The sequence below is a fragment of the Vitis vinifera genome, chromosome 4 (genome assembly GCF_030704535.1).
Source record: "Vitis vinifera cultivar Pinot Noir 40024 chromosome 4, ASM3070453v1".
Classification (NCBI taxonomy): domain Eukaryota; kingdom Viridiplantae; phylum Streptophyta; class Magnoliopsida; order Vitales; family Vitaceae; genus Vitis; species Vitis vinifera.
The window spans coordinates 16,493,396-16,508,427 of record NC_081808.1 but is presented as its reverse complement, the minus strand read 5'-3'; the positions used below and the strand labels follow the sequence as shown (position 1 = coordinate 16,508,427).

The window sequence follows — 15,032 nt, the reverse complement described above, 5'->3', positions numbered from 1 at the left end:
ATGAACACCCTCTCCTTGAACAACTTCAGCCCCCTGGATCCACAGAGTTTCCTGGAGGAGTCGAAACTAATAGTCGATTTCATTGCTGATTACTATAGAAATGTGGAGAAGTACCCTGTTCAAAGCCAAGTTAGTTCTGGGTACCTAGTGCACCATTGTCCGGACAGTGCTCCATATTCTCCAGAGCCCTTGGAAAGCATCCTAAAGGAAGTATCAGATAGCATCATTCCAGGCCTCACTCACTTGCAGAGCCCCAACTTCTTTGGCTATTTCCAAGCAAATGCTAGCACTACTGGCTTTCTTGGTGAGATGCTTTGCACTGGACTTAATGCGATAGGCTTCAACTGGATTGCTTCTCCTGCCGCCACTGAACTTGAATCCATTGTGATGGATTGGGTTGGGAAATGCTCATGCTTCCACCTTCATTTCTTCTCTCAGGAAGTGGTGGCGGTGTCATGCATGGAAGTACGTGTGAGGCCTTACTTTATAGTTTAGCTGCTGCAAGGGACAAAGTTCTCAAAAAGATTGGCCATCATAAAATAACCAAGTTGGTGGTCTATGGTTCTGATCAAACACATTCCACCCTTCAAAAGGCCTCAAAGTTGGTCGGTATTCCAACCTCAAATTTTCGAAGCCTCCCCACATCATTTTCAAATGATTTTGCACTATGCCCAGACGATGTTCGCACAGCAATGGAGGAGGACGTTGGAGCTGGCCTTGTTCCATTGTTTCTTTGTGCCACTGTGGGAACCACATCCTCTGGGGCTGTTGATCCTCTTGAGGCGCTAGGGCACGTCGCAAAGGACTTCAAGGTGAATCAAATTCCTTGAATGGCAACCTCTTCCAACTTTCTTTTGATTTAGAGATACAAGAATATATGATGTAATGAAAATTTGTAACTTTTGAAAAGTGTCTCAAATCCTAATCAAGATAGATTGTTTTTGTAAAGAATATTTTATAGAATATATCATTATAATATTAAATTTCCTCATAAAATAAAATAAAAAAATTAGTAGGAATATCCCTAAAAAAATACTTTAGTTCATGAGGGGGAAAGATTATAAGATAGAGATGAACCTGTAAAAATTATTGTTAAATGGTTTAAGTGAGTCAAGTTAATTGACAAGTTTAACAAGTTAAAATTGTATTAACAAATATAATGGGTTAGAATCATATTAATGAATTGTCTCTATTATAGGCATATATAAATCAATTTAACTTATTTATTTCGTATATCATATCGTATTATTTTGAACACTTATTTAATTTAAAATAGAATCAGAGGTAATTAAATATATCAAAACATTTTGATTAGATCAAGGTGGTGAGTTTATGTCGAATAGGTTTGATTCTTTCTTGAGAGAGCATGGGACTATATCCCAGTTTAGTGCATCTAGGACTTCATTAAAAAATGGAGTAATGGAAAGAAGTAATCAAACACTAATGGACATAGTGAGATCAATGATGAGTTTCTCATCACTTCTCATATTCTTTTTTGGTATATACCTTTGAGACTGTGTCTTACCTCCTTTACCTAAGAGATATATCAATTTGTAGGATATTCAAAAGGATCTCGGGGGTGATTACTTTTATAGCTAGGATGATAAGAAGGTATTTGTTGGTACAAATGCTAGATTTCTTATGAAGATTATATGATAAGTAATAAGATAAAAAGTAATATAAACCGAAGAACACTAGAATATAGTCTCACATTGCTCAAGATACTATTAATCCAATCCTATAAAGACATACCATTCCCGATACTTCTAGTACACAAGTGTCTAGTCACAGTGGGAAGATAGTATCTCATAGATTATGGGAAGATAATGTCCTTGTGCTCTACCATAATTTAGGTTTTTGTGGAAACACTTTAAGTATAAGTTGGTCTATATATAAGAGGCAGATAGAATCAAATGAAAAAGGTTGAGACTTATGTGATTAAGGCAATCATTAAAAGTTATAGCTAGAAACATCATTTTGATAGTGGAAAACCCTTTCATTGGTAACCATACTATTATTATTAAAGGTTATTAATATTATTATTATATAAGAGGGAGATAGAAGCAGATGAAAAAGGTTAAGACTTATGTGATTAAGGCAATCATTAAAGGTTATAGGTAGAAACATCATTTTGATTGTGGGAAAACCTTTTCACTGGTAACCATACTATTATTATTATTATTATTATTATTATTTACCATGCTAAAAACTAGTCACTCGTAGCTTTGTCATGCATCCCAAATTAGATTGTACTTTACAATTTTATTCAATTATATAACTTAAATTCTTTTACATGAGGATATATAATCCCACAGCTTTAATGTATTGATTAACAGTAAGCTAATTAAAAAGTTCCAATTAGGAGATCTTAAGTTAAGAATCCACACATTACTAGAATTGTAAATGAAAGAATATTCGCATCATTAGAAACTACTAAAAGATTAGTAGAGATTCTCTCCTTCTCCTTTTCCTAGATATTTTTTTTAGTATGTTATTTTCTTGCACGTTGAACAAATAAAATTCATAGACAAATTTTGATCCAATTGACCTTGCACGACAAATATAACTCTTTTTTGCTCACCTGATAAAAATCATACCTTCACTAGACAATTTTCTTTCACTTGCATTCTTTATATATGGAGTAGCTTTAACACATATCAAGATGTTTATAGATATGAATTTGGTAACTAGGGAATACATCAAAATTATCACTTCATCTTCCATTGTTTGACATTAGTATTCCTTAGATTTTTAATATTTCTACTCATGAAGTTATAATCAAGACTATCATTAATGGATTTACTTTACTACATTCAGAGAGCAACACCTATTTCTTCAAATAAAAATAAAATTATTCTGAGAAGCTTTGTTAGCAATAAACTTTCTATATTCAATCATAACTTTTTCTCTATCCAAGCATAATGATTTACATTTCAGAAAACGAAATATGGTTGTTACTTATAAAAGGTAGAAAGACTCCTTAAAGAAAGAGACATGATGTTAGAATTCAATACCTTAGAAGATGAATAGGTTTTAAGTATGCAATGGTTCTGAAAAATAGTTGAATTGAAAAAAAAAAAAGTTATAAAAAGTTATTCAATATTGTATTATGAAATTTTGTCTGTTATTTTTTAATATACTTCATCGATTATAAATTTATATTTTTTTGAGCCTTTTAAGGATTTCTAAAAAAAATTGTTATTTTATGCATTTAGCAAGATTATTAATTTAGTACATTGGTTCGATTTGGATCAAAAGGTTTTATTATTTAAAAAAGGATATTTTATTAAATATTCACTTATCGAGATTTTATTATATTTGGTTGATAATAAGATAAAATAAATTATTTATAACCTTTTATATCTTAAATTAAACCAAACACATATATGATAATTAATATATATATATATATAGAGGTGGATAAAATTAGACAACCTTCACCTCAAGCAATCAGAGGCACTATCCTCTCACCAACCAGTAAAGCCTACCCAACCTAATAACTTGGCCCAAAAGCAGCCAAACATGGTTGACAAAAAGTTGAAAATAGCAGGCGTAAGACATAAAAAACTTATAACAACAACAAAAATAACTATAAAAAGGACCTTCACCTCGAGCAATCAGAGACATCACCCTCTCACCAAAACTTACACAACCTAATAACTTGGCCCAAAAGCAACAAAACATGGCTAACAAAAAGCTAAGAACAGTAAGCCTAGGGCGGAGAAGAAGCTTGTAACAACAACAAAAATAGCTATAAAAGGGGAAGTTACTCCCATTGTAAAGGTTGGGAAAAAAATCTTGTTTTTTCAATAGAAGAAGTACAAGGTTTATATATATGTTCTTCCAATCTTTTATATTATTAATTTTTCAAAACAAAGAATTTTGATTTGAAAATTAAAAATAATTAAAAAAAATGCAACATAAAATAATACTAATATATGTATTTTTTAATACATATATATATATATATATATATAGTGCATAATATTTATATATTTGACAATGTAAAATGCGATCTCTTTTTTATGAATTTTATATATTTTAACTATGAATATTAACAAAAATAAAAAATTTGATGAATGATAAATTATTGAACAATTTACATATAGTATTAAATATGAAAAAAGATTTTTTATTTTTTTAATTCCAAATATTGGCATGTACTATAATTTTTATTTTAATATAAATATCAAACATTAAAGTATCCTAATTCACATAAGCCTTTATAACATATTTTTTAAATATCATGTCACATTAAAAACAAAATATAAAAATATGAATACCCTATCTTATCCTATCTAATCAATCAATAATATTGTATCACATATTTAATTAGCTATGAGATAGGATATATTATCTATCTATTATCATATCTTGTGTTCAACCAAATATAAAATAGGATAATTTATGAGATATATTATCCAAACTCTTTTTTATACTTTTGTACGTAGGATGTGATAATCCTAAATTAAAATATAGGACATACATACTTATATATTATAATTATATTTCTTATCATTTGTTTCAATTCTTATATTACTCATTTTACAAACCAAAATTTTTTTATTATTTAATATAATATTTATTTTTTATATATATTTACCATCATAATATAATATTTTTATATAATTTTTAAATATTTTAATCATAAATATTATTAACCAAAAAAATAAAAAATTGCTTACTAAATTATTAATTATTGAGCAATTTCCAAATAATACTAAACAACACAAAGATTTCATACTTCTTTTAATAGCAAATATCATAATGAAATTTAATTTTTATTTTAAATAATTTTGAACATTGGAATGTAATATATATATATATATATATATATATATATATATCTTATTCTATTCTATCGTATCAATAAACATACTAAGGTTTTGGTCGTTCTATTGATCTCCAATGAATCTAGTAATGTCTATAAATAGTAAAGGCCTCATTTGTCCAAGTCACCAAAAGTTAACTCTACCACACAATCAATTTGTTTCACTTAATCTCTATTTTAAGGTCACATATCTTTCGAGTAAAGAATGGGAAATCTTTCTTCTGTTACATAAATCCAATTTTCATTTCATTCGAAAAAACCATATTTTTCTCAACAATGTCTTTGTCATGATCCAATAGCCTTGTGTTATTAGATAGGAACATATTTAATGAATATTGGTAACTCTGTCCATTTTAGAATCCACCCATTGTAAAACCATCTTGTACAATAAAAGCATCCATTTTTTCAAATGTATGAACTATGTTTGGTTCCCAAAAAAATTGACAAGAAAATATAAAAGAAAAATAAATTAATAAATAAATAAAAAGAAAAAGTAGAAGAAAAAAAAACAAAATAAAAATAAATTTAAAATCAATAAAATATTTTTATATGCTACTTCAAATTTATTTTAGTTATTTTTAACCATTTTATATAAAGATTAAATAACTTAAAAGTGCATACATTTCTAACTAATCTTGATTTAAGAACAAAAATGTTTTCTATTTTCTTACTGTCAAACATATTTTCTATTTTCTTTCTTTCCTCAAAAATAGTTCTCTATTCTCTTAAAATATATATATATATATATATATATATCAAAAAAACACATTTGATAATCAAAAAATGTTTTTTATTTTTTACTTTTAAAAATAAAAAATAAAATATTTTTAAAGAATATCTTTCTTTTTTTTATTTGTTTTCTAGTGATTGCTTTAAAAAATAATTATACTAACATGTCTAATAATTAAAAATAAAATATTAAATATAAAAATTATTTATAAAAATATTAAAAATATTTCATATTTGGACTTCTAAACAGTTTTCAAGGCCTTCACAACCCACCCAAAAAAGTCTCTTCAAATGACACAATTATATAAATTTAGTAAAGCAATTTGCCGGAGTCTACAAACTTCAGGAACCTTTTTCAAGAACTTCAAATACTCAACAAATGAAGGCAAAATAATGTAAAATTGCATACACAAAAATGCTAATAGGAATCTGCCTGTTCAAAGGAGCTCATCTCCTGAAATTTTTAACTGGGAAAATAAATAGAACATGTCTAAAATGGGAACTGGGCATCCTTGGGGACATCTTTTCTAACCTGAAAATGTTCTCGCAGCATTTACACACCACCCTAATACAACAACCCTTTTGTGTCGGTGCCTCTTTTTTGTATGATCTGTACATGGAGATGTTGAAAATAGGAATTTCAAACTTGATCAACTTTCCAGTCTATTGACTTCATCATCATCTTCATCGTCTGAGCTGAAGTCTTTGCCAGAGATCATATTGATGATGGTCTTTGTGGCTTGACCAACAGCACGAGAAGTCTTTTTTGCAGCCCCAGTAACAACTGGTTGCAGGGAGATGATTGGCAGGCTCGCCCGCTCCTGAATCATTGCTGTTCACACATAGCAGAGACAAAAAATTGGTTCCCAGAATGGAATGAGAAATGGGAACTACTGTGGAAAAGCCAGGAGAAAGGTCTTTGAACATACACGCAGTCTGTTGGCGAGCAAGAGTACCTATCTGTCGAATTCCAGCTTCTGCCGCTTGCACAGCTTGAGTCGATTTGCTGACACCATCTGCTATCTCCTGGCTGAGAGCAACATGGAACAAATTACATTATAAGTATAACCATCACGTTGAAACCAACATGACTGTAAACATGCATGAAACCCAGGTGAGGAAAAGATTGACGACCATAAAATGCAGATTATCCCATTTTAGGCTCTATGCAACAGAGTTTCCATTTCTTCAAAGTGCATAGTTCAGTGCATTGATAAAGGAGTTTTAGCGTATGATAAATCAAAATAATCCCATTTTTAGAATCTGTTCATCCTGTTGTGATGCTACAACAAATCTTCAGAGGATTTCAGGCAATAACTTGAAAAGACTAAATATCTATACAGCTGAAAATGTAAACCAACTGAAACTGATAAGCATATCCTCATACTCGCATGTGATTTTAGAAGAAATAAAAAGCAAATGGATGTGCCACCTGAAATGGGGAAAAGGAGCCACTAGATGAAATTTACATTCGTTGTAAATGCATGAAAGTTGTATACTAGTCTAGATCTCACTTTCAGATCTTAACAGTGCATTCCAAGAAAGGTAACACTGGATTGCATGTTCTAGAGACCAAGATGAACCCCATGGAGTATGCTTCAATTATATGCAGTTATATCTTCAGAGAAAAATTTTATTAAATGGTGATGGTAGTTGGAAGGATTATTTCATTTTGTCTTCCAAGTTTGGGGAGGTTGAAAGGAATCTGATTGCTTGACTTCATGCCAGTTGGGAATCCATGTAAGAATGATTCCATCTCCTGCTCTTATTCACATGAGTTTTAGCAAGCTGTCTCTCCCAATTTTTGTGGGTTCACTTTTGGGAGTAATAAGGGTCGTTACCAGGAGGATTTCTCTATGTTAGTAAAGGGAATTCTTGTTAATAAATGCATGTAGATCTATGGGAAATATGTTTTGTTGAGACAACAACACATCAGGAATAAGAAGCCTGCAAACAACCCTTGGTTTGCAGATCAGTAAATTCATTTAAAGACTTAGCCTAAAACAAATCCACTTTTCCAAGAAGTTTTAACACAAACAATCCGTCAAAAACTTTTTACTCCACAACTATAAGTTAATTTTTTCAATTTTCAGACCATTAGTTCCTATTGCAGTTTGCTGCATGAGCCTAACATGAGGAAAAGTCATGATTGGAGCTCGATTAGCTACTAATTTGGTAATTCAAAGCATAATAATCAGCTACAACACTATTTACAGAAGCAAGGCATGAGTTTAAAGACCCATAACACAAGCAACTTATCCAAATCTTTGGAGCTTCTGGCGGCATTCCCTTTTTTGGAGATGCCAAAATAGTTCTGAATCTTTTCTTGTTTACAGTTTCTTTTCCCACATGGAGAAATTAACTACCATTCTAAAGGTACCAATGCATCCATCTAAAACATTGGTACTTTAAAGTAATTCAACAACGATTATTGATTGTTCATACCATTCCTCCAAGTGGTTAAAATAAAAACAATGAGTTGAAAAATAAGGATTAAATTTTTCACCTTAAATCACTCAATTCTAGAGTAAGATCACTTATTTCCATCCCCGAAAGCCTGATTGCAGCCATTGTACTGGGGAGTTCCTCACGAGCTGTGTCCGCTAGCTTTGCAAGAGATGTTGCAGCTCTTCCCATTGCCTGTAGAAGAGACAAGAAAACAAAATTAAGTCATTAAAACTCCCATCTCCTAACCAGACATGCACACTTGATTCCAGCATGATCAAAATCAATTTAAAGCGAGGAGGACAAGAAAATGCTTTGTAAGATAAAACATTCTGTTCACATAGGTAATGAAAAAGACGAAAGTTTAGCCAATCAATTCAATTAGATGAATTTGTTCAAAGGACAATTTCAGATAATTCACAGAAAGTCAAAATGCAGTCAGATCCTTCAAGATCTATTAGGAAGTGTGTGTGTGGGTTTGTGGGTGTGTGTTCGTGCATGTGTGTGTGTGTGTTTTGGGAGTGGAAGTGGTGGGTCAGAATCCAATTTGGAACCATTATTTCCAAATCTGGCATTTGGACCTCCAAATGAAATTGAAATCACACACTAAGTCCACAAATTGGACTCTAGTTTTCTTTATTAGAATTGGAATTTAGATAGAAAAGGAGATGTAGAAATCCAAAGTGAACAGATATAAATAACCATAAGATAGAAGCAAAGGAAAAGAAAGAAAGAAAGAAAGAAATCCCCATCATATTTTTATTCCATTGTCCCTCACCTCACCCATCACAATCCCCATGGCATCCATTACCATCCCCATTAAAACAAGAATTGGATTTTTGGCTAGAAGGATTCTCAACCATTTTTCCTTTTATCTGTGTGCATGTGTGTGTGTGTTTTTTTTTTGGGGGGGGTTGTTGGGTCTGGGTGTTAATTTTATTAGTTTCTTGGTAGACAGATGTAGAGACTGCATAGGACAGTAGTGGGCCCCAACCCAACTACACATATACTATACAAAGCTACACTACGCATCACAAAGAAAAACCAATAAAGAAAAACATCAGCAGAACACCTTGCGATTCCTGGGCTCTCAATAACTCAATGGACCTTCTATTTTAGCCAACTACTTCTGACCCAAAAAAGTAAAGGTCTAAATATACTCTTGTTTAATTTTCAAAACCCAAAATAAGCCACTGAGGATACAGGAGGTGTCCTACATACTTTTCCTCTTCTATCTATAAACTTTTCAGACCAAATGACCAATGTCTGTGTGACATTGAAGAATTCAACCTATGGCAAATATTTTGAAACTCAAAGCCCATAGTCCTCCAGCCATTGAATAACATGAAAGTATGTGATCAGCATCCTCCCCATTCCTTTCACACCTACATCACCAATTTGGAATGACCCTCCCCTTTCTCAACAAGGTCCATGACTAGAATCCCTTTGTTAATAATACAAACAAAGATTCAGAAAAGCAAAGAAAAATAGGTAAAATGTAAAAAAACAGAGGGACCCTAACACCACCACATCAGTTCCATATCATCATTTTGAACACCTCTTCTCAACCAACACCACCATGCACTACCACCCAAAAAACCTTCAATTTTTATAAAATGCAAGCACTTACCAATATATTGTCAGTTCGATAGTAAAAAGGACAGTAAAATTATATGAATCAACATTTGATTGGGCAAATTTTGGTAAAAGATAATCCAAGTTGAGAAGTTGAATTTTTTACCATATTGGATTATAATAATAAAATTTTCAAAATTTGAAATTTGATTTTATGAAAATATAAATTTGTAGAATTAATTGAGACTTGATTGTGGATGATTGAGTATGGGATATGGTTGTGGTGGATTCATTATTTTATAGAAGAAGATTTGAGTACCATATGTGGAGCATAATTGTGGAATTCTTGAAGATTTAAATTCCTGTGGGATATTGGCATTATTTGAGGGTTTGTCACAAGCTAAAGCTTTATGCCTATCCAATCTAACTATAAAGGGAGATTCTGCCAGTGCAATATATTGGGTGACTAACAGAAAAAGAGGGTCACGGAAGATGTCTAATAGCAAAAGAGGCTCACAGAAGTTTGACAAGCAGATGCACAAAATCATACATATTGCTAGTGAGTTGGGTTGTTCCCTTTTTTGGGTTCCTCATTCAGCTAACCAAGTCACAGATCAATTAGCCAAACAAGGAGCAAAACATTTGGCATCCTTTGTTGGAGATTTCCTTCCCCCTTGAGTGTCTAATGTTTCTCTACCATGCATATGCTGTTTTTCTCCTTTTGAGGTTGTGCTAGTTTCTGTGGATCCGGTTACTTGGGTACTTTCTAACCAACCTTGTACATCTTTGAAGGATTGCCTGTCCTTGTATTTATCAATTGATTGGTGAATGAAGATGTTTGTTTCTGATCATAAATAAATATATAAATTCATGTGAGATCGATGGAATTGATTGTATGGTTGAGGATTTAAATGATGAAAGATTGGAGTTGATTAATTGTATGCTACTCATGGGAACTAATTGGATGAGCGTCAAGGACTTGAAGTGGAAATATAATAATGCAAAAGAAGAATGCAAGCCAACTCTACAAAAAGTTCACTTTCCCATTCAGCCCTGCCATTCAATAAAGTTGTGTCAACACAAGTAATTAGGTGCACAATCCCAAGTTTATAAATTAGGATTACTTCCCAAAAAACATAATTCCTCTGTTCCCCCACCCAACTCACCCCCATCAAAAGCCAAAAAAATTTAGATTTAAAGTTATGACAGGCTTATGAAACTGAGTATTGCTCATGAATAAGGCAAACACTCCTCATTTCTTATGAGATAGTTATGCACCTCTTTTATAGGCAAATCTCATAAGCTCATGAAATAAAGATCAAAGGGGGCATAGGAAACATAAAAAAGAAGCATACATAATACCAAAATAGGAGAAAGGAAAAGCTCAATCATACAATTCAAACACCTTAAGTTCTGGGTCAGCCCATACTACCAATAAAATATAAAAATCAAATTATTGTATATGCCAAAGGTTCCACTAAGCACATTAGAACAACATCCTTTAGTTTCACTGCTGAGATCTTGATCGACTCAAAAATCCTTCATTTTTTGCTCCCTCCAAATACACCAGGCCAGAAAGCAAGAGAGCACTCAAAACCTTTAAACTTCCTTTTCCAGTAAATTTGAACCGCTCCAACTTAACAATTACTCCTTAACCAAACTTGGAAGGACCCATGCTCCAAACAGAGCAAAAATCAATGACCAGAGCTACTGTGCCATCTGGCAGTGAAAGGCAGTTGACAGACTCCTCATCCCTTTTACATAAAGAACACCAGTTTGTGCAACTCTCCTTCATAACTTCCTCTAAATAATAGTTTGACCATGTTCTTACAGAATAATAATTGTCATTTAAGGCAGGGTACTGCCATTAAATAATGAAGAAGTGAGGAAGGCCCTAAAGCACTGTAATGCCCAAGAGGACAGAGCAGATGGAACCCATTTGTAACCAACAGGGTGTTAAGATCACTCATGGTTTGTAACCTACCAATCTCACACTGACTATTCCAAAGTGGAAATTAGCTGGGAAGCAATAATCTCAAATGCTTAGGAAACAGGAAAAAAATGTTTAAAACATGACTGTTTAAGCATACATTGCTCTTTACTGCTATGGTAATTCCAAAGTTACAAAACTAATGAGATTCAAATGCTACAAGAGATCTCTCAGCAAAGGGCAAGCCCCAAGCTCACAACCACTCCCAATTGTCATCAAGGAATGTAGTATGAGAAGAACTGCAATTTAAGGAGCTAGCAGTATCAAATCACTTATAACAAACTAGTTTGTAGTGATAGGAAAATTATGGACTATAGAGAAAGACTCTTATGCTAGAAATAAGAGAGAAAATCCTCAACAGCAGAAGCCATTTCTCCATGGGAGAAATTTGAATAAGCAGAGAATAAGCAAGTCTTGTGCGAGCTGATAGAAAGCACCAAATCAAAGATCAAAGATAAGAAATTTAAGAGATTTTGGGGTGTGGGCAAGGTGAACTATGAAAGCCCAGTAGACGTCTAAATGAACAACCCTATAATATAGGCATCATAATGCACAAATTCTTCAATGCTAAAGACTAGAGTTTTCTTCAATTAATATAAGCATAAAACCTACCACAAATATTATACTATATTGAGTGAATTAAGCATATCATCAAGCACAAGTTTTATCATCACAAATTACAAAGCTTGAATCTAAAGGCTTCCAGTTCTTCCTGTAATATAAATCAATTTGCTTCAACAATTGATAGCATCATCATCACCAACTGTAACCACTTCAAAAGTTCAAATATATCCATTCATCTTATCAATGGGGATTAAGAAACTTGGATTCCATGAGGTCAGAATCTCACAGTCAAGCTCTTGCTGTCCAATTTTTTCCATAAATGAAATAATTTTGCTAAGAATAAAAGAAATGCAACCTCCTAAAAATCAATATTAAAAGGCATAGCATCTACATTAAGATGGCCTGCATAATTGAACTCCACAAAATTAACCAGGCACTCGGCTAATTAGACCAAGCAAGCAGCTGCAGGAATCCAATTTTGAAACATAACCCCCAAACAAACCACAAACTGAGAACTCCCTAACAAAAGTTCACCAAAAGAGCTAATAGACTCAAAAATCTATCGAGAAAAGGTTTAAATAGTACAGTCAACCTTCATACAATCCAAAGATGATGATAACGACATCGAAACATGTTAGAGTGCATGATATACGTTGTGAGCCCAAATCCTATAAGCTTAAACTTTTAGGAAAATTGGTAGTTCAACATGATATCAGAGCCTCGCTTGGTGGGAAGTCATGTGTTTGAATCTCACTACGATATAGTTATATCCTCAATTTATTTAGTAAGCCCAAAAGGAGGCTGATTGTGGTTGTTTATCTAAGGGCTTGTGTGTCTCTCCACCTACAGGTATGGAGTTGCCTGTCAAGGAGGGTGTTAGAGTGCATGGTATACATTGTGGGCCCAAATTTTACAAATTTAAGCTTGTAGAAAAATTGTTAGTTCAACAAAGCACTTGAACATCCATCAAATAACCTCAAACAAGGTAGAGTGAAGTTTATAACCATTAAAAACATGATAATGGCAATCACCCAAAAGAGCTGTTACACATCACATGCCCCTGTAAACAACCTTGTAATGATCCAAAAAAGATGCCACCAAAAAAGCACTTCAACATCCACCACTTATAGCCATAAAAGAATGGAAAAATACCACAAACCAGTACCAAACCACCATCAAGGCATCCCAAAGACATCAAATCAGCAACAAAAACACAATCACTAAAGAGCTATCACAAAACATCTTCAACATAACGCATTAGACAATGTATCCATGAGAAAGAATAAAACCCATTACTCACGCATATTATGGCATAACATACTCATTCCCAGCTCTCATTCGTAGTTAACAAGTGCTTAAAGGGAAAACAGTAGAATTCTTAAGGCTATCATTCGGTCCATTTATAACAAGAAAACCATACAAAAGGTCATTGATTTCTAAAGAACAAAACTTTTCAGTGCAAAAATGATTAAAGCAAGACAATTGTCCAGTCACAGTACTTAGATAATAAGAAGTGCCTATGCTGTCTCCATTCTAAATACAAAAAGGAAAGAAATGCTCACAGTTAAAGCAAAGCATTCTCTCCCACCATCAAAACGTGCACATACGCATCATTCAGACCTTGAAAACTTAAACCGCAATGGAAGCATTACAATTTTTCTTGCATGCAAATGTTGAAATGTACAGATGAAATATAACTTACAAAAAGCGTTGGCACAGCTGCAATTACAAGACTGGTAAACGCCACAGAAGTCTACACACATTAAAACCGAAATGGGTCATCAGAAATTCGAACGAAAAAACGAAAACCCACACACCAAACGCAAAACACTCACCCAACACAAAATCACACCACAAAAATCAAAACCCACAAACCATTTTCAATCAATTTGCACAAAACAAGGAAAACCCATTACCGTGCAAGCAATGAAGGCCAAGAGGAAGAAGGCTCGGTCATTCAAGCTCAGCTTCGCCGGCGGCACTGCCGAAGCCGGAACGAGAGGGCTCTGAACCTCCACTTTCCACTGATCAGGCGGCGGTTCTTCATGGACAAAATTTGGGTTGAGAGGCTCTTGGTGGTGAAGACTTGAGAATGGTTTGGAGGAGTGGGAAAAGCAGCGAATTGAAGGGAGAATTTGGGGATTGGAAGAGATGAATCTGAGGAAATTGGAGGAGGGTCTGTGAAGGTGAAGAGAGCTATGGAGATATGGGTTTGGTAGAAAAGATTGAACAGAAGATTGAGTTGTAAGAAGACTTGGTTTCATATTGGGGAAGAAAATTGTACAACGAATGTGTCTGTTTCTTTGGTTTTGCTTATCCCCTTTTTCTTGCCAAGCTTATGATTTTCTCGGAAAGCTTAAATTTGGGTTAAATTCGTAGGAACCCGCGCAAATTACACCCTGTTGACCAATTTTTGTTAGACGAACCAATTTAACTAAGCTACTCGCCCATAATTCTTCCAATTACATGTCTAGTGAACTAAGAGCAGACACTTCATCCTTATGCTTCGGTTGTCAAGGGAAATTTAAATTATTTTAATGTTGAAAAGTGTATCAAATTCTTAATTCTTATAAATTTTCATTTAAAAAAATATCATATAAAATATTTATGAATTTTAGATTCTTATAGAATGAAAGAAAACTATTACAAGTATCTCCATAAATATTGTCAAGTCATAAAAGAAAATATTATGAGATCAAAATGAATTCATAAAAATTATATTTTATGGATTGAAATATAAGGACAAGAAGGAGATATCTGGTGTAGCAAAAAGATTCATAGTTTAGGATTAGGGATGGCAACAAGGCTTGGATCGCGCCCTCCTCCCAATCCCATCCCATTTATTCAAAATAATTATCATCTATATTCTATTAAAAAAACTTAAATGGGATGGGACAT

The 15,032-nt window shown here is 33.0% G+C and overlaps 1 protein-coding gene and 1 pseudogene across 3 annotated transcripts; one reads left to right on the top strand and one right to left on the bottom strand.

Annotated features, from left to right (window-relative positions):
- On the top strand, positions 1-830 carry LOC100242475 (phenylacetaldehyde synthase-like; annotated as a pseudogene).
- A 5,110-nt stretch (positions 831-5,940) lies between these two features.
- LOC100240963 (uncharacterized) lies at positions 5,941-14,624 on the bottom strand. Of its 3 annotated transcripts, XM_002265672.5 has the most exons (5): positions 14,051-14,624; positions 13,837-13,887; positions 8,067-8,200; positions 6,490-6,590; positions 5,941-6,392 (listed from the first exon to the last, which is right to left on the bottom strand). In XM_002265672.5, the coding sequence occupies exons 1-5, from the start codon at positions 14,396-14,398 to the stop codon at positions 6,211-6,213; spliced, it is 816 nt and encodes a 271-aa protein (XP_002265708.1). In that variant the 5' UTR covers positions 14,399-14,624; the 3' UTR covers positions 5,941-6,210. The 3 variants fall into 3 exon arrangements, with proteins under 3 accessions (XP_002265708.1, XP_059592329.1, XP_010648961.1); XM_059736346.1 differs by having other exon boundaries at positions 5,941-6,590; positions 14,051-14,602; XM_010650659.3 differs by lacking the exon at positions 13,837-13,887 and having other exon boundaries at positions 14,051-14,600.
- Between the last annotated feature and the right edge of the window lie 408 nt (positions 14,625-15,032).